Raw genomic sequence first — 21239 nt, forward strand, 5'->3', positions numbered from 1 at the left:
TTTCCTCATACTGACTTCGTGTGTTCGTCCCGTTTCATGCCACTTATTACTATTAGCGATATATACATATAATATACGACATAATCATGATCTTCACCACTAATCCTGACACTACTGTGTTCTTTCTCTTTAACTCACGATCATCTTCTTCTTCTTTGTCTTCCCTGCCTTTTTCCTGATTCTCGACGGGGCCAGCGGTATTATATGGATTGTGACAACGTTTACGGAGCCTTCCTAACGTTCTAAATCCCCTCTCCCACCCCCCTCCTCAGTACGGAATTTGTGTACCCAATCTGTCTCCGTCCATTCCATGTTCAAGTCTTTAAATGTTTGCTTTGCATGTATCTGATGCGGCTCGTGGGTACAAGCTTGATATTTACCTAGTTGGATGTGGGAAACTCCTACAAAAAAAATCGAGGCTTTTTCCGACACAATTGCCCTCGTCAACATCAGCTAGGTAGATTCTATCCGCAGCCAACATACCTATCTGTGTTCAGGAAGCGGGCGCTTTAACGTGCTCTACTATCCAGATGGGTCTCTTTCACTCATGTTCACCATGTTTTAATCGTATGGTCCTATGCGGCCCACTGCCGAGTTGTCAGGTATTGTGTTTACACACATTTAAAGAGAGTTGCCGTTCATTACCCCAGGTGCTAGAATTACTTCATTTCATCACGATCGTCTTCTGTATGTAGAAGACAGCACCGACGGCGATAATGCTGCTGATTCTGGTAAACTGTTAACATATGTTGAGAGTAATAGATGTCATGATACGCTTGCCCGGGGGAATACCCGTTGTTACTTTAGTTCGTCGTCCATTATAGTATCTTGATTCTATCACTCACCTTCGAAGATGCTAAATTTCATTGTATCCTGGTTTAGTAGTCATGGTACACTGTAGAACACCTTTCGGAAGTCCAAGAAGGCTAAGTCTATCTTCACCTGATGCTCGGAATCTACCTTCATATGCTGTTAGGAAGATATAACGCATGGATGAAGCCAACTATTTCATACTGGGAATTTTTTGCCACAATACGATTTTCTGTGGTTCATATCCGAAATATTATACTGAGCGAAGATTTGAGAATCAAAACTGTAAAAATGTTACATACACATTGTTGAGGCATCAAATCTCATAGGAGAGAGGCGACCATGATTATATTATGATGCAGTACTGCACTGGAGGTGAATAGCTTGCTTCAAAAATGTCATACAGCTGGTGAAACCTGACTATATTGCTCAGATTGCTCACTAGACGCGTTTCGGTTTTATTTCCATCATCAGTTGTACAAGTGCACGCGGAATCACATGATACGAGCGTTACTAGATATGTATATGTCAGATTATGTTACATATACATGTAGTAAAGCTCGTATCGTGATCCCTATGTGTACTTCAAGTTTTCATGTCCATCCTTGTGATCGGAGCTCTGGGGGCCGTTAACTTACGTAAGAAACTGGAACACCTACAGCCTTCCTTATGATATCATTTATAGTCTGGCTACCTGTTCCTGTGCTTCAGTGCACCATCTTCAGGCCTTAGCTGATGCTGAAGGGTTGACACCATCCGTGTACACGATGTGTCAATGGGCAACATAAACAGCTAGTAGTTGATGTTTGAAGAGAAATCATCACAGTTTTACAGGTAGTCTGTATTAGCTACCGGCTTTATGACTTTCTTTTCAGCTCCAATACAATACAACATCACAATACTAATAATATAAGGTTGGAGGGCTTTGTCGATACCTACCAACCTGACGAGGCGTAGGCTGGCTGTCCTCAGACACGTCCGTCAGTGCTGGAGCCGTCCCAGAGCGCGAAGCCGCTGCGTCGTGTAACGCACACGCACCGCGCCGCGGCCTTGACACGCAGCCGCGCAATACGCGCTTCTGGGCTCCGTACGCGAATGGGGTTGCTCGCCCGTGACGCCGTTGTGGCATCGGCGTCACGGAGATCCCTCCGATATAAAAGGCGCCCGATACAGCTCTCCGGCACCACATCCACCCGGTCTCCCAAGCTCGCACACCCACCGACCATGCAGGTGAGTCATTTTATGGATGCGCTGCGGCTATTTTTACAGCTAGCGTCTGTTAAACACAACGCAGATAAATACATTACACTCTGAATCACTAGCATGTGCGACCCGGATGAATTAAAATATCGATCTATAGCTCCTAACCTCTCGCCTGTATAGGTACGTCTAACATTGCTGAAAACACATTAAGCGGAAGAAAGGAACTGACGTCATTTTCTTGCAATCCTTTCGGATATATCAGTCAAGAATTAGAAATTTAAGTAAAATTCAATAAATGTATAGAGAAATATTTAGTTGTATGTAGATATCCCCTGTTCTGTACATTAACATTTTGGTCCAAAATGAGAACGTCTGTCGTCCGGTTAACAGCTTGCATTCAGGCATGTAGGTCAGTTTCAGTGGCCAGTCGATTTAACAACAATGAATACGATGCTGAGCCGTAAATAATATTTTCCATGTTTTTAACTGGGCATATTATGCTAGATGGCTATACTTTCGTCAAATTAATTCACAAGAATATTTGCAGATTATTGAACAAACATCCACTCTACAAAAACTTCTGCGAGTGTTTTATAAAACCTTTCAGAGATTTCAGCACAGCTTATGTTAAGACTGTATACCATAATATGCTGCAAATTAGCTATTTGAATGACAAAGTGCTAAAGCAGCAACACTTGATCATTTCCTGTTACATACATCGCTGTATAATAGCAAAGAGTGCGTTGATCAGAGATACAGGATATATTTTACGTCGGCTGGGAGAAGTTAGAGATGCTGGACGATAACTTGAATGAGATTTGCGGGTCGGGATACATACTGAAATAGGATAGAGCTGAAGATTCGTGACAGTCACCTCTGACTATAGAGAACTTTCACTAACCTGCTTTCCGAATCAATTTTAGTTTCAGCAGGAAGCGGCTACAAAATCGAGGACTACCCTCATCTAATAAACTGTAATTCTGATTTATGTTACGCAACACGAAGGTGAAATGTTTGTAAGTAATTACATATTCATTGCCATTATATGTATGTACATGGAGATAAATTCGTTCCTATGTAGGTAGCTCACAACCAGTTATCGGGCCACTAGACAACATAAAACTAAAAGAGAACCAGCCCGCCCGTTTGGCCGTGCGGTCCAACGCACGGCTTTCCGGGCGGGAAGGAGCGCCTGGTCCCCGGCACGAAACCGCACGGTGGATTTGTGTCGAGGTCCGGTGAACCGGCCAGTCTGTTGATGGTTTTTAGCCGGTTTTCCATCTGCCTCGGCGAATGCGGGCTGGATCCCCTTATTCCGTCTCAGTTACACTACGTCGGCAATTGCTGCGTAAACAAGTTCTCCATGTACGCGTTCACCACCATTACTCTACCACGCAAACATAGGGGTTACGCTCGTCTGGTGTGAGACGTTCCCTGGGGGGTCCACCGGGGGCCGAACCGCACAATATCCTTGGGTTCGGTGTGGGGCGGCGGAGGGGTGAAGTGAACTGCCGTAGTCGTCGTGTGGTTGTAGACAACTGCGGCTGCGGCGGGGACGGAGACTCTCCGTCGTTTCTAGGTCCCCGTTAACATACAATACGATAGAATACAATACAAAAGAAAACTACGGTTAGACTCGCTTACACCTGGATTTGCAATTATGTTACAGAAAAACGTTGATATTGACACGCTTAAAATAAGTACCTGTCTACGTCCTCATAAAAAATGCACGCTAAATCAAAATCAAATATGAGAGTCTACTGTGGTAGTGCTTCATATTTTGCATTTTCCCCCTTCTTTCTAGCTTTCCACATATCTTCCTGTGTAAAACCAAAACATTTATGCCGGCCGGTGTAGCCGAGCGGTTCTAGGCGCTTCAGTCTAGAACCGCGCGACCGTTACGGTCGCAGGTTCGAATCCTGCCTCGGGCATGGATGTGTGTGATGTCCTTAGGTTAGTCAGGTTTGAATAGTTCTAAGTTCTAGGGGACTGATGACCTCAGATGTTAAGCCCCATAGTGCTCAGAGTCATTTGAACAATTTTTGAGCAACATTTATTTTTCTTAAATCTGTATCACAATGAGCAGTCCTGCTGTTTATAGCTGCATATTTACCTCGTCTGCTTCATGAAAGCCATTACACGATATTGTAGGAAAGTAAGTCGACAAAATATTCTTCCCTTAATCAATCAACCACACCTCTTCGTCAACTGACAACCTGATCCGTAATCTCTTGCGCGAAATGTGTATTTTCACAATTTGTCTTCAAAATTTCGTTATTGGAAATACTGTGCCACAAATAAACTTTAATACATCCCAGATGTACATATCCGCTGGATAAAATGGAGAATTTCTCACAAGTACATATTTCAACGATACTTACCAGACAGATGGGACAAAGATATCAAGAAGATCGCTGGTAACACGTGGCAGAGAACTGCCCAAGACCGTCCCACTTGGAGAAGACTGGTGAAAGCATACCTGAATCCACGACTCGAAGAGGCCACATCATTTGATGATTGAATTGGCTGATGATGATGATGATGATGATGATACTGCAGTGACACAGAGCATCCAAAGGATACAAATAGTCAGCAGTGAGACCCAAGTGACCTGCATGTGATCTAGCAGTGCACTTTCAGTAATGCGACAATATTAATACAAGGCGAACTACAATTCACAATAAATTTGAGCATCCATTAAAGAAATTTGCGCTTGCACCTGGGAATGCAGTATTGCATGAACTGTAGCTGTAGATTAATTTTCGTAACTGATATTTCGTACTTCACGAAAGGCACTTATTTGTAATTTTGGTGATTAACACTTCTTTGATGGTTTCACTTCCTGTGCCATCTGTAGCTGAATGTTGGGCCCACAGATATAATTACGTTTTAACGTGAAGATGACCTAATAAGCCCAATGATAACCTGCAAATAAATAAAAAATACATGTAGAAATTCAAAGATGTGTGACTTAGTCCTACCAAATCACAAATGAATTGTAAGTTAATATTGCGCAGCAGTTGCGTAAAAGGATTGTGAACATGAGTTCCAACGTAATTAAAGTAGTGCTTGAGTAAGATTCTCATGTTATAGAAATCAAGAACAAAGTGGTGCTCCTGCAACCTAAGACATTACAGCGTGTCATTTAATTCTAGTGAAAAATCTTTTGTTGGAAAAAACGATCTGTGACATAACCTGTTATTAGCCTGCCCTGGTTGAAGTGATGAATAACGCGACCATTTTGCTAACTGCTTTCTCATCACTGTCTGATGCAGACCCTACTGCTCTTCACTGTGGCGTCGCTAGCGGCGATGGCAGCGAGTGAAGCACCCTCCACCAGCTACGGAGCGCCCTCCCGCCAGCCTCAGCAGCAGCAGCAGCCACAGGCATTCGCCCAGTCACAGGCGCAGCCATCATTCGCGGCTCCGCAGTCGTTCTCCGGATACTCTGCGGCCCTCTTCCGTCCACAGTTCTTCATTCCCGCACAGGACTCCTCTCGCCTGACGGATATCTACCGCCTGCCCACGTTCACAACCTCTGCCCCCGCCACCACAGAAGCTGCCACCACCACTACTGAGGCCCCTACCACGACTGTGGCTGCCCCATACAACGTAAGTGAAACTCTTGCTTCCTGTTGGCATGTCCGAGGTAATCTAGTTTTATTTGACGTAAGCAGTCCTCGCCCGAATCACGTAATTTTTCTTATTAAGTCGATCATTAACTGGATTACTTATTAAGGGTGTTTCCTGGTCTCGGAGTCTTGTATCATTATAATCTTCAACGCTTATACTGCAGAAAGTTACATTCTCATACAAATCCTTATTAACAAATAGAGACACATATCTTGAACACTACCCTAATAATATTTGGCCAGTACACTAATGAACATGTGCAGCACAAAATGGCGGTCAAGACATCTCAAAGCGGACTGCGCAGCTAAACGGTTCGCACGACTGAAGATGAAATGTAGTTCGGCAATCAAATTTACCATTACATTATGAGAATTAAAGTCTGTATGGCGTGAACGTTGAAAATATAATTTCCTGAACTGCATTTCAAAATGGTGGCCGCTTGACCGCGTAGGTATTAAATGACTTGTTTGTTTGCTTCTTAATGTAAATAAATAACAAACATTATGAAAAATGTAATGTTGTTGAGGTTCACGCAAAAGTTAAAAGTATCTGTTCCATTCAATCCAAAGCGGCAGACAGTTTTACGGTGTACCACTTTTTCTTTACTCACGCGAACCGGTCTAAAAAATTATCTCTGGAAATACACATTAAGTTCTAGAGTTCGATTTTTTGTGTATAACATTACAAATTTTGAAATTACCACGTCGCAGATCTAATTTTCTCAAGCGCTAGTCTCTGTATCCACAGTTCATGCCTCGACCCTGGTCTAGAACGAGCGCTGGGCCGAAAGCTTCAGGCATTTCTCGTCCGTTTCCGTCGCGAATGAGAAAGCCGTGGTGCCAATAACGAATCCCATGACTTTCATGATGTGCAGGACACCCGTAAATGCGTCATTAAAAATGATCCACACCCAAATGTTATCAAGTGGACGTCTTTTATACTCGAAAACACGTGTTTTGGACATAAAACAAAATAAATGAACGCAGGATTCATGGTTGTACTGCGTATAGACTCCACGTTATCTCTCCATCAAATTGTCGTGAGTTATATATTTGTAAACGTAAGAAATGGCGTTAATAACTTCAGTCATGGATTTTGATCAAAAGTATCCAGTATATCGTTCCTTTCAACTTGCTTCCATTCCCATTAACTATCAGAACTGTAATCGTGCTGCAGCTTATCATCCACTGACCTATGATAAAGTGTAGCAATAACCGGTTTTTTTCTCATCCCACTTTTGGCAATAGCATTTACTTGAGATATCCGGTGGGCAAGTACAACACCTATACCGACATTTTCATCAACGTAGAACGTTATGATTACTGAAAAAGAGATAACGACTGCAACCACAAACGGCCCAAACACTGTCAGCGACTGCGTGAGCTAATGAGCACCTATCAAAACGTATTTTTAGGTATGTTGAATACTTTCAGTACAAAATCCTTTTGATAACATGTTGGTAATACTATAAGCAGGCAATATCTGCAAGCAATAACAAAATAAAAATAAAAATATAAAGATGAAAGAAACTACTTCGAGGCTGGAAAAATTTCCTTGCTGCAGACTCCATTCCACAAGCTCACTCGCAGTGTATACTTGACATTTCTTAGTATAGCACGTAATTACTTCATGTTGTTCTTAATTGCCCCTCTCCTTTGCACAAACTCAATCATCTCGAAAACAACATACAAAATTTGGTCCATAAACGTGTTACTGTTTGAAGAAACGGCATACCGAATTCATTGCAACATCCTTCAAGTGCTTTACATTGCTTCCTACGCCCACAGTACGGCAGGGCAGAGCTGCGTGAGGCGGAGGAGAGCGGCGTGTACTACGTACTGCAGCCCGACGGCCGCCTGCAGCGCATCGCCTACGCCCACGGTCCCGCCCCCGTCTCCGCCGCCCCCAAGCAGCAGCAGCGGGCTGCCTCCAGTGAACTGTCTGCCCTGCAGCAGTCAGCGCTCACCCCTGGCTACCTGGCGCGCTTCCAGTACCAGGACCTGCACCCTGCCGGCGCTCCCATCTACTCTTACAAACAACCTGAGCTTGTGCGCATCAACTAGGCTACCAACCTGGTCTTTCCAGTTTCAGCATTAGAGCCACTTTTGGTAAATGAATAATGTATCATTAGTTAAAATTCTTCTTAGTGACTGTCTGTGATATATTACAGTATGGAAACAGATGTTTGACCAGTGTAGTTGGTCGTAATTACACTTACTGCCCAACGTGAATTTTATTGAACTTAATTGTCGCTCAATTTTCTCTCAACTATGATGCGTATTTTGCATGCTCAAGAAATGTAAGTATGCAGATTAATAAGGCGTTTGAGAAAAATTGAACTTCCATGGAACACATGCCAAAGTATTTGCTTTGTATCTGATCCCAGTAGAGACAAAGCGTTTTACAACATAAAGATGTATTTTCCAGTTTTAGGCTGCAATTAAATTATCTTCAATTTTTTATTGTAACTCGATTCATTTCGAAGCTAATAATCGAAATAGACTATGTTACAATAAAAGGAACTGTTAATCATTTAACTACAGTCTGCAGTAAATTCATTCTCTCAAATTACACTACTGCTTTTCCATGATTTCATCAACAATGCGAGTCTACCTTTCCAGTATACTTTGGAAGCTAGCAGAGTCACTGATAATTTCGAACTGTACTGTACCTCAAGCTGATATGAGGCATCAGGCCTCTGAAGCTTCTGCTGTTCAGTTACTATTGTATGTTGCCAGTCGTCAGTGTGCTAAAGCATTATGTACAGTATTATCTTCTACTATGTTTTATTTCTTGTTGGGTACTGATGTAGAATTTTATATCGTCAATAAAATATATGGACATGTAACCTATTTTTTCGTTCAACAAATTTTTGTTTCTTCTCACCTGTCCATTTCACCCAGCCATACTTTATTTCCTCAGACTGAAAAGCAAACCATATAACATCCATGAAGCTATATCAGGTGAGATTCGGCATAGTGAGTCTAGATGTTCAAAAGGATAATGACATAGATTAGATTAGATTAGATTTACTTTCATTCCAATTGATCCCTAGTGAGGAAGCCCTCCAGTATCTAGAACAAGTCAGAAAAACAATAATACATGACAAATATTTACAACTGAAACAAATAAGCTAATGTACCTTCCACAGGTTCCAAGTAGAACAACCGTAATTTTTTTAATAAACATGTTTGATATCACAAATAACTTAGAAACACTCACTATTGCTTTAAAATTTACTTTTGATGAAGGGTTTCTCGTAATAGTTACCTTTTACCTCCTTCATATTCTATACTTTACTTGTCAATTAACATATTATTTCTCTAAAATCAATCTGTATACCATTGGCCAGGTGTATAAGGTAAGTTTTGTTATGGTTGGTTTTATTGTAAGTCTAAGGCTATATGGTTTTTCGCCTCAGTCGTCTATTCTCTGTTGCGTATTCCTATTGCTGCTGACATATGGAATTAAAGTTGCACTTTATCAGCAAATAGTCATGCCTATTTGACTTTTCTTAGTGAATGGTTTATCCGACAGAGGCACTTCTATGATTGTACAATGTTTCATTTTCCATAATTCCACTTACAATATAATAAGCATTGTTTCAGTTAATTCAACTCAACATGCTGGTATCGTCAGAATTTAGTTGTAGTATTTCCAGGCTGGTTATCTTAATTAAGAGAGTAAATATCACTTCTTACACCTTAAGCTTCTCCTTCCCAATTTCAGAAAATTCTTATTTGAAATGTTTCCTAGTTTCTTCCTGAACACTTGTGTGTGAGACATTTCAATAAATATTTTTTACACAAATCATAGCGAATACACATTATCAAAGTTACAGTTTATCTCGATATACATAACATGAGGAATATTTTCGATATTTGCAAGTTACCGAAAACCACACATACAAGAGAATCTTTTCACCAGTTTGAAAGGAAATATCGACTCTTCTTTATGGTATTTACACTAGTCTCAATCTTTGTACAAGCAATATATGAGATCGTTTCAAATTAAGACAACTGTTGACTGCATGATGAAACGACAATGAATATTACATATGTTTCAATTAAAAATTTAAATGAGAATAGAGAGTGTATTTTTCTTCAATTTTTTCTTCCTTGATGAGACACCTTTAGTTATTAAAGACGTTGTGATATGGAGTCTCCATGATTAACCTACGCTCTGAGTGTTGAACATCAAAGCCAGTACTTAAGTAAATAAATTAGTGAAATCAAAGTGAACTAGAAATTAGGATATAAATGAAAAACTTGGTTTAGTTTAGAGAGTTACATACTGGCATTCAGCGGGCAAAACAGCAGAACAGATGAGACAATGACCATGAAGTCAGCGAGTTCCACATAAGCGGACGCTGTCGATTCAGCCGTCAGGGCATCGCCCGACCGGCTCACGTGTTTCTCAGTTGTCGTATGTGAGCAAAGGCCGTCGCCTACATCCCAAGAGCCAATGACCGACGTTAAGAAGATTCTTCGAGAAGCTTTTCAACGTGACAGAAGAGGCAATGACCGGCTCACGTGTTTCTCAGTCGTCACATGTGATCAAAGGCCCTCACCTACATTCCAAGAGCCAACGACCGACGTTAAGAAGATTCTTCGAGAAGCTGTGCAACGTGACAGACGAGGCAATGACCGTGAAGTCGTTCACCTCCAGTAAACTGAAGTGAATAAATACGCGAGACGCAGTGGGCCAGACAGATGAAGTCGGAGGAAGTCAGATGAAGACGGAGACGGAGACGAAGACGGAGACGGAGAGAAGAGACGAAGAAGACGAAGAAGTTTTCAGTCAGTTTCGGTACTGAAGACCGTCATGTAAGAAGAGTCTGCATCATGCACAGACGAACCAAGTCCGCCGCTGTAATGGAATAGCAAACAGCAGCCGCAGCGCCAGAAGACAGAAGTTAAAAGGTATTTGAAGTCTGATTTTTACGTACCCGGGTGACTCGTGAGGACGGGAAGGAGACGGCCTCACATCAGCAGTCACCTGTGAGCTGGGATGAAGACCTGACAGCCGAAGACTGGCAAGCGGGAGTCCGTGGTTCGAGTCCGGGACACTGGCCTTCCCCCGCCGCGCCGCTCCGCTGGTCGACGCACAACACACGCGGCCGCATAGAGAAGAGAAACACTGGGACGCGACACCCAAGGTATCATCCGATGCACGATTTCGCTCGCAATAATTAAACGGGCCACCTCGCGCTGCGCTTCTCCAGTCAACTGAGGGAGACAGCGACACGAGATACACACCGCTACGCGTAATGAGACGCCGCCGCCGCCGCCGCTGCCGCAGCAGAAGACTTCACAAACGACACAGCTGCCGCTCTCCGAACCAGAATATTCCGTAAGATACAGTTGTACAAATCTTCAATAAAAGTTATCTTATGTAAAAATGATGTTTCATTCGACCTCATACCCGAGCCAAGGAAGAACCCACCCTGCCCACATGTTGTTAAGAGAGAAAAGTTAATTTATTTAATATTTTCACACTGACAGAATGCTTAGAATGCTCATCCTGACAATTGACAGCATCAAAAGAGAAAACCCAGTTACATTTAGTGACAGAAGTGCCACATTTAGTAACACAGTTGTTACATTTGGTATCAGAAGCTGTTATAGTTGTTACATTTGGTGTCAGAGAAAAAACCCTTGGCTCAATATGAGGTGTGAATGACAGTCACTAAAGGTCCACAGTTATTATTGTTTAATGTGTGAAAGGATAGGGGTTTGCATAGCAGTCGTAATATTTTCTTTATTTAGAAGTGTATTTTCTCTCATGATCTTAAGAGTTTGTCGAAAACATTTAAACATCTTTTGAATTCAGTGTGGTAATATTGTGTAACTAATAGTTTGTAAAATGATGACACGAAATCGTACAAATTCAGAGTCAGCATCACAAGCGGTTTCTACTGATGAAGCTATTCAGATCTTAGTTAATCAGATAGCAGAGCTTAAAAATGATAATAATATATTGTTTAAACAGTTGAGTGAGGTTAGGCAAACCAGTTCAATCCCTCCCACCCTAGATTCCTCAGCAGCAGCCTTAGTAGCTCCTTTTTCAGGTAAACCCGGCGAGGACATAAAAGCCTTTTTTCATGATTTAGTAGCAGCTGCAAAGTTAGGATCATGGTCAGATGAACAGCTCTTACAAATGACAAAGTTAAGACTGACAGGAGAGGCTAAAGCACACGTCTTATACCATGAAGAATTACGGAATGCTCCAACATTTGAGGAATTGAAGAAAGGATTGCTTAAACGTTTTCAAAAACAGAACAGCTGTAGATTTTATAGGGAACAGTTAAACACTATCACTCAGAGGCAAAACGAGTCGTTAGAAAGTTTTGTAGATAGGATTAGAAAAGTTAATATTAACACCTATCAGTTGACAACTAGTGATGAAGCAAATAAAGTTATTTTACAAGAGGCAGAAGATAGAGCTTTGGATACATTTTTACGTGGGTTACCTCTTGAAACGTCCCGTCGTGTCAGGGCAGAGTTTCCTAAAAATTTAGCGGAAGCTGTATCTGTGGCGACGGCTTTTGAAGAAATTGACATTGCCACCAGATACAAGGAGAAGCGAAATATATTTTCAGCAGGAGTACGATGTTTTAGGTGCGATCGACAGGGACATATAGCAAAAAACTGCAGACAACCTCAATGCACTAATTGTCAAAGAATAGGTCACACATTCAAGGAATGCAGGTCTAAGAAAGTTTTTGGAAATAGAAATCAGTTAAACTCAAACGGGAATGTCGGAGCCGCCGCCAGGCGTTCCCAATAAAATTTCATGCCATTAAGGCGAATGTGAAGGCGGAATGCTGGTTATATGCTGCCATACAGGATAAAGAGGCAAGGATACTAGTGGATACAGGTGCAAACGTATCAATAGTAAGTAATGAATGTATTGGAGAAAAGAAAAATGACCCTCCAAGGTATAGATTGAGTGGAGTAGGAGGAGGTACAGTGAAGTCATTAGGATGTACATCACTGATTTTCTCTATTCACGGTGTACAATTCCAAGAAGATGTAGAAGTGGTAACAAAGGTAACTGACGGGTACGACGCGATCCTAGGACTGGATTTCCTGAATAAACATCACGCTAAAATCGACCTCAGACAGCAAACTGTAGAACTTAGCGGAATAGTGTTTCAGCTAGGTGACACCGCTGCAAAGGGCCCTCTGCCGCAAGATTTCCCTAACCGGAAGGCGAAATCAACTACACTGCGTGCAACGTCCTTGAAGGTTGATTCGCGGGATCAGATACCATCTGGCTCAGGAAAACTTTTCTGGATGACCGTTGACCCCGAAGTACCTACAGATACAGTGTGTCTAATAGAGCCTTTAGAGGAAAATGAGGAATTAGATGTATCACATTGTTTTGTACGTAGAAGTGTTGTACGGGTTCAAGACGTTGAGGGAGAAAGAAAAGTACCGGTACATATTGACAATTTCGGAGTGGAGGACAAAGAGCTGCATAAGGGAATATTAGTAGCTACAGTCAGTACTTTTGAAGAAGAAGATTTTATTTGGTCAGATATTAATGATGGTCAGAAACCAGACGCCTATAAAACCGCATTACGCCAGAAGATTGAGCATTTGCAAGGAAAGGATAGAGACACGATAGAAGCAGTTTTAGTTGAGTTTCAAGATTTATTTAATGCAGAAGGTCCACTGCCAGCAACAGATATCACACAGCATAGGATCCCAACAGGAAATAGCCCCCCAGTTTATAGGAAGCCTTATAGAGTTGCGCATCACTTACAGCCAGTACTGGATGAATTTATAGAACAGCATCTAAAAGATGGAATCATAGAATATTCTGATTCGCCTTATAATTCAAATATCGTAATTATTCCAAAGAAGTCTCCCGACGGTACGAAACGATATAGATTTTGTTGTGACTACAGACACCTTAACAAACAAACTATCTCAGATGTTTATCCTCTTCCAAACATTACAGACATCATTGACAGTTTGGGTAACAGTAAATACTTTTCAACAATCGATCTACGTAGCGGATATCATCAATTGGAAGTTGCACCTGAAGATAGGCATAAAACAGCATTTTCTACCCCTGGAGGCCACTGGCAATTTAAAAGAATGCCTTTCGGTTTGAAAAATGCACCAGCAACTTTTCAAAGACTACTCGATGGAGTATTGCGAGGACTCAAAACTCAGCAATGTTGTGTATATCTAGACGATATTATTGTATTCTCCAAAGACATTAATGAACATGCTGTGCGTCTGCGTAATGTTTTTCAGAGACTTACAAAAGCTAAATTAACATTAAATATGGAAAAATGTAGTTTTGCATTGACAGAGGTTACATACCTAGGGCATGTCATTAGTGAAAAAGGAATTAAAACAGATCCTCGATTAATTTCGGCAGTTAAGGACTTCCCAACACCACAACGCGTTAAGGAGGTACAAAGTTTCATTGGTCTTGCATCGTATTACCGAAAATATGTTCAAAATTTCGCTGAAATTGCCCGACCCTTAACCCAATTATTGAAAAAGGGTGCAAAATTTCATTGGTCTGAAGATTGTGAATCAGCATTTCAAACCCTTAAAGATAAGTTAACACACAGTCCAGTATTAGCCTACCCAGATTATAATAAAGAATTTATTTTGTCCTGTGACGCAAGTGGTCATTCAGTAGGAGTTGTTTTGAGTCAGAATATTAATGGCGCGGAACACCCCATAGCCTACGCTTCGAGACAACTAACAACGGCAGAAAGAAATTATTCCACAACGGAGAAAGAATTGTTAAGTGTTATTTATGGCATCAAATACTTTAAATGCTACTTGTATGGTAGGAAATTCAAGGTCATTACAGACCACGCAGCTTTAAAATGGTTGCTTGGGTTAAAGGATCCATCTAGTCGTCTCACGCGTTGGGCCCTATGTCTTTCCGAAATGGATTTCGAAGTTATCCACAAACCAGGCAAAAAACACACGAATGCAGATTGCCTAAGTCGGAAAATAGCACTTTTGGAAGCAACAGGCCGAGATACTGAAGACTGGAGAAAGGCACAAGATGAGGATACAGAATGCAAAAAATACGCAACTCAAAAACAATTTTGCTTTGAAGATGGTGTATTATGCCGTAAAACAAAACTTGGACCGCGAATTGTTGTTCCCCAACACTTTAGACAAGAAATAATGGCAGAGGCCCACGATCATATCCTTGCAGGACACGGTGGACAGCGGACAACCGAAAGACGTGTAGCAGAGCGATTTTGGTGGCAAACCAGAAAGCAGGATGTTGCGCAGTACGTTCGTAATTGCATTGCGTGCGCACAACGAGCAGAACTTTCTCGTTCAAAAATACCCTTACAGAGGCTCCCCGAAGCTTCATGTCCATTTCAAATCTGCGGAATCGATCTCTACGGGCCATTTCATAAAACACCTGCTGGTAATAAGTATGTTCTTACAATTATAGATCACTTTTCACGCTATCTAGCTATGGTGAGTCTCCCAGATCAGCAAGCAAATACAGTTGCCCAAGCTTTAGTTAACAACTGGATACTTAAATTTGGCGTACCTGAAGCTATTATCACAGATCAGGGATCTAATTTTATGTCGGAATTAATGAAACAGCTATGCCACTTACTAAAAATACGTAAATTACGCACAACTCCGTTACACCCTCAGTGCAACGGGCGCACAGAAAGAGTTCATCGGACAATTGGCAAGATGCTTAGTTATTATATTAACGAACAACATTCTAATTGGGATACGTATTTACCAATAATCGTGTCGGTATACAACGCCAAAACGCATGAAGCAACTGGCATGTCACCTTATGAAGTGGTCTATGGGAGAAAAATGCCGTCCCCTTTTGATGTAATCAGGCAGAAAAACGGAAAAGTCGGAGAAACAGTAAGAGATTTCAGTCGACTGATGAAGGATGTATGGAAAAAGGTTCAAAAATCTAATACAAAGGCTTTGGAACGACAGGAAAGATTAGGTAATACCCAAGCTAAATATCCAAATTACAAAATAGGTCAGTGGGTTATGGTTTCAACTCCTTATATTGCGAGAGGAAAAACGAAGAAATTTGTAACAAACTACAGAGGTCCTTACCAAATTATTGAGATCACGTCACCAGTCAACGTTAAATTGCAACTGCCCACCCGAACTACCATTGTGCATGCAAGTCGTTTAAAACCTTTCAAGGGCGCTCCAGATGTAATTCCTTCAACAATAGTGTCTGCTTTTCCGAAGGGTGGAGGAAGTTCCCGTAAAGGAAAAAGAGTGGCCACGCCAGCACAGCATACAGACATGGCACCATACGATCTTCGATCAAGAGTGCGAATGTCCTAGTTGAATCTTAGTAGACTGTAGTATACATATGTAAATAATTAATAAATGATAATGGTTTATTTTTTAAGAAAGAAAAGTTGAACGTAGAAACATGTAGATCTTGTAGTTAACAATGTATTCCTTCTTTTCTTTGTTTTTGTTTTTACTAGGTTGGTAGGTCCATAACCATGTTGTTTGCTTTTTCAGAAAACGCCATGCAAGCATTTCCTACACAAAACCTGTCCTACCTCAATGACTCCCTTGACAGTTCCCTTCTGAAGTCATTAGATACGATCACAAACTCACAGCAAGGCAAAATTGATGCCAATGTTATAATGCAACATGTTTTAAAATTAAAAGGTGAACGCAAAACTAAAATTATAATGCTAGGAACGGGTATATCTGGAACCTTTGTGTTGGTGTTTCTACTTTGTACAGTTTTCTTTTATCTAAGACGAAAAAAGAAGCCAAATAATAATATACCACTTCATCAAATCCCTGTTACCTGGATACCACACTCTTAACTGGTGTACTTCAGTAGTTACTTTTCAGCACTAGTGTATTAATTTTGTTTATTGTACTTCATTCTTTATTAAACAGTCTCATGTTAAAATAAACAATACTGTAGAATAGATATTCTTGCATTAGTATAGGGTACATTAAACAGGTGTTGCTATGTTACTTTCTAAGTGAATAATCTATTTTTGTTCATTCGTTGTCATAAAGATTTGTTACACTTATTACAACCATTTATGTGTACACTATGTGATTTATGAGCGTACAGTGCTTTAGTAAAGTGATAAAGTATTTTCAACATACTTAATGTGAAGCGTGTGTAATCTTCTAAGTCGAGAATTTTCATTGCTTGTGCTTTTGCCGTGTGAAGAGTGGAGGAATGTTGAGTGATAAATTCGAGGGCGAATTTCTCCGAAGGGTGGAGGAATGTTGGGTGGTACTTAAGTAAATAAATTAGTGAAATCAAAGTGAACTAGAAATTAGGATATAAATGAAAAACTTGGTTTAGTTTAGAGAGTTACATACTGGCATTCAGCGGGCAAAACAGCAGAACAGATGAGACAATGACCATGAAGTCAGCGAGTTCCACATAAGCGGGCGCTGTCGATTCAGCCGTCAGGGCATCGCCCGACCGGCTCACGTGTTTCTCAGTTGTCGTATGTGAGCAAAGGCCGTCGCCTACATCCCAAGAGCCAATGACCGACGTTAAGAAGATTCTTCGAGAAGCTTTTCAACGTGACAGAAGAGGCAATGACCGGCTCACGTGTTTCTCAGTCGTCACATGTGATCAAAGGCCCTCACCTACATTCCAAGAGCCAACGACCGACGTTAAGAAGATTCTTCGAGAAGCTGTGCAACGTGACAGACGAGGCAATGACCGTGAAGTCGTTCACCTCCAGTAAACTGAAGTGAATAAATACGCGAGACGCAGTGGGCCAGACAGATGAAGTCGGAGGAAGTCAGATGAAGACGGAGACGGAGACGAAGACGGAGACGGAGAGAAGAGACGAAGAAGACGAAGAAGTTTTCAGTCAGTTTCGGTACTGAAGACCGTCATGTAAGAAGAGTCTGCATCATGCACAGACGAACCAAGTCCGCCGCTGTAATGGAATAGCAAACAGCAGCCGCAGCGCCAGAAGACAGAAGTTAAAAGGTATTTGAAGTCTGATTTTTACGTACCCGGGTGACTCGTGAGGACGGGAAGGAGACGGCCTCACATCAGCAGTCACCTGTGAGCTGGGATGAAGACCTGACAGCCGAAGACTGGCAAGCGGGAGTCCGTGGTTCGAGTCCGGGACACTGGCCTTCCCCCGCCGCGCCGCTCCGCTGGTCGACGCACAACACACGCGGCCGCATAGAGAAGAGAAACACTGGGACGCGACACCCAAGGTATCATCCGATGCACGATTTCGCTCGCAATAATTAAACGGGCCACCTCGCGCTGCGCTTCTCCAGTCAACTGAGGGAGACAGCGACACGAGATACACACCGCTACGCGTAATGAGACGCCGCCGCCGCCGCCGCTGCCGCAGCAGAAGACTTCACAAACGACACAGCTGCCGCTCTCCGAACCAGAATATTCCGTAAGATACAGTTGTACAAATCTTCAATAAAAGTTATCTTATGTAAAAATGATGTTTCATTCGACCTCATACCCGAGCCAAGGAAGAACCCACCCTGCCCACATGTTGTTAAGAGAGAAAAGTTAATTTATTTAATATTTTCACACTGACAGAATGCTTAGAATGCTCATCCTGACAATTGACAGCATCAAAAGAGAAAACCCAGTTACATTTAGTGACAGAAGTGCCACATTTAGTAACACAATTGTTACATTTGGTATCAGAAGCTGTTATAGTTGTTACAGTATACCATTGGCCAGGTGTATAAGGTAAGTTTTGTTATGGTTGGTTTTATTGTAAGTCTAAGGCTATATGGTTTTTCGCCTCAGTCGTCTATTCTCTGTTGCGTATTCCTATTGCTGCTGACATATGGAATTAAAGTTGCACTTTATCAGCAAATAGTCATGCCTATTTGACTTTTCTTAGTGAATGGTTTATCCGACAGAGGCACTTCTATGATTGTACAATGTTTCATTTTCCATAATTCCACTTACAATATAATAAGCATTGTTTCAGTTAATTCAACTCAACATGCTGGTATCGTCAGAATTTAGTTGTAGTATTTCCAGGCTGGTTATCTTAATTAAGAGAGTAAATATCACTTCTTACACCTTAAGCTTCTCCTTCCCAATTTCAGAAAATTCTTATTTGAAATGTTTCCTAGTTTCTTCCTGAACACTTGTGTGTGAGACATTTCAATAAATATTTTTTACACAAATCATAGCGAATACACATTATCAAAGTTACAGTTTATCTCGATATACATAACATGAGGAATATTTTCGATATTTGCAAGTTACCGAACACCACACATACAAGAGAATCTTTTCACCAGTTTGAAAGGAAATATCGACTCTTCTTTATGGTATTTACACTAGTCTCAATCTTTGTACAAGCAATATATGAGATCGTTTCAAATTAAGACAACTGTTGACTGCATGATGAAACGACAATGAATATTACATATGTTTCAATTAAAAATTTAAATGAGAATAGAGAGTGTATTTTTCTTCAATTTTTTCTTCCTTGATGAGACACCTTTAGTTATTAAAGACGTTGTGATATGGAGTCTTCATGATTAACCTACGCTCTGAGTGTTGAACATCAAAGCCAGTTGTACAATATGTATCTGTGGACTTTAAAGCGAATTTTGTGGTGATTTAAGGGAGAATAAAATAAAAATTTCACATAGGTCTGATTGCTTTCGTGGACGTTGTGTAAACAAAAGCAAAGATCAAAATTCACAAACACAAAAAATGTTTATCAGTGGACATTGCGTGGAACGTTTGACACGCTCTTTAAGAACATCGTCAGACAGCATCTAAGGACATGGCGGAGACCAGAGGGATCCCGTTTATATCGCTTCCCCAATTTAAAATAAATGATTTCTGTGGGAGAAAACATTCCTACTCGATAGATTGCTCAGTACTTGACAACTAAAAACAAGTAGGAGATATTCCTACTTCTCTGTTGTTTTGGTCTTCAGTCCAGAGAGTTGTTTGATGAAACTCTCCATGTCACTCTATCCTGGGCAAGCCTCTTAATCTCCGAATAACTACTGAAACATACATGCTTCTGAATCTGCTCAGCGTTTCCATCTGTTTGTGTCCCTCTACGATTTCTACCCTCCACCCTTCTCTCCAATATTAAATTGGTGATCGCTTTATGCCTTAGAACATGCCCTACCAACCGATGCCATTTTCTAGTCAGGATGTGCCATAAGTTCTTCTTCTCCCCAATTCTATTCAGTACCTCCTCATTAGCTACGTGATCTACCAATCTAAACTTCATTGCTACCTTACTGAATCAAAACTAAATGTTGGAGCTGAAGCGAGATTGTATCATATCATGAGCTACAGAGTTTGGTCTGAACTTAAAAAGACAGTCCAGTGAGTGGAAATTTTTCACACCATTTAATTAATAGCAAAAATATTGGCGAGTTCAATCAAATGTCCAATAAGAGATTGTTCACTGCCACTAGGTTGAATTCCATGTAAGTTCAAAGTCTTATCTCTGTGGTTTATTATAGCATCTTCACTCAAAACTTGTGTAGAAGAAATTAAGAAACGTTACCCCAGTTCCGCGAGAGATCACCATGACTCATCAGTATAGACTAACTGATATGTGTGTGCCATGGATGAGAAATGATACTCAAGGATCCTGCACGCTGAAGATGACTCCCTCAGCCTTATTCATTCCAAAAGGTGAAACAGTTTGATTACTGTTGTCTGTTTCCTGTGTCCAAAGAATTTCATACCACCAGTACCCAACGAAGTTGGTATGAAGAAATTAATTCCACAGTAGAGTAATAAGACCTGAAGAAATACAGTCACGTAAACAAATACATAGCTAAGTTTTTAAAAACATTGAGGTTGTTCAGTATGCAATTCATGCAAATTTATTTACTTATTTGCTTACTGCTTATTTGGTGTGACTAGATTAGGGCCTTAAGGCCTCTACTACATCGACCAGGATCGACAGATACCAAAGATATAACAAAAATATTAACAGGAATAGTAACAACAATTATAATAATATTAGCAATAGTAGTAGTAATAGTAGTGGCAACAAACGGACAATAAAAATAATAATTATTATTATAATAATGGGCATTAAGAGTGACATAAATTAGGTAGCACATTCGAATACATATTTAGTGTAATAGAAGCGCAAGGGATAAAGAAAGAGGTGAAATTTGAAATGACAGTGGCAATGGCTGCTAGGAAACAACAAAATTTAAATACAGAGCTCTGCCAAGATGGGGAAGTGGAAAGTGGTGAGCGAGGGGGAAACGAAAAGTGTGTGCTACAGATTAGTATATGGGAGCGATCGCTACTGTAACTGAAGGTGGGCCTTTAATTGTCTTTCCAAGTTAGGAAGGAACTCAATTTCTCTGTTTTTTGTACTATTGTTACAATTTCTGGTCCCTGATACATCAAATGATTTGGGGAACATGACAGTGATATGTGATGGTACAGGAACAATGTTACTTTGTTAACAACGAGTATTTCTGCTGTGCTGTTCAGAAAGTAGTGTAAAAGCTTAAGAAAAATAAGATGAAGCGCTATGACAGAGAGGACGACAGAGCAGACATGGAGTACGACAGTCTCTAAGCTTATCACCACGCAGCCTTGACAACAGCT

The 21239-nt window shown here is 41.0% G+C and overlaps 1 protein-coding gene across 1 annotated transcript; it reads left to right on the top strand.

Annotated features, from left to right (window-relative positions):
- The first annotated feature begins 1997 nt into the window (after window positions 1–1997).
- LOC126236701 (uncharacterized) lies at window positions 1998–8493 on the top strand. The gene is made up of 3 exons (XM_049946223.1): window positions 1998–2040; window positions 5289–5624; window positions 7433–8493. Exons 1-3 carry the CDS (start codon window positions 2035–2037, stop codon window positions 7706–7708), a joined length of 618 nt encoding a protein of 205 aa, XP_049802180.1. The 5' UTR covers window positions 1998–2034; the 3' UTR covers window positions 7709–8493.
- Window positions 8494–21239: the final 12746 nt, after the last annotated feature.

The sequence above is a fragment of the Schistocerca nitens genome, chromosome 1 (assembly GCF_023898315.1).
Source record: "Schistocerca nitens isolate TAMUIC-IGC-003100 chromosome 1, iqSchNite1.1, whole genome shotgun sequence".
Lineage (NCBI taxonomy): Eukaryota > Metazoa > Arthropoda > Insecta > Orthoptera > Acrididae > Schistocerca > Schistocerca nitens.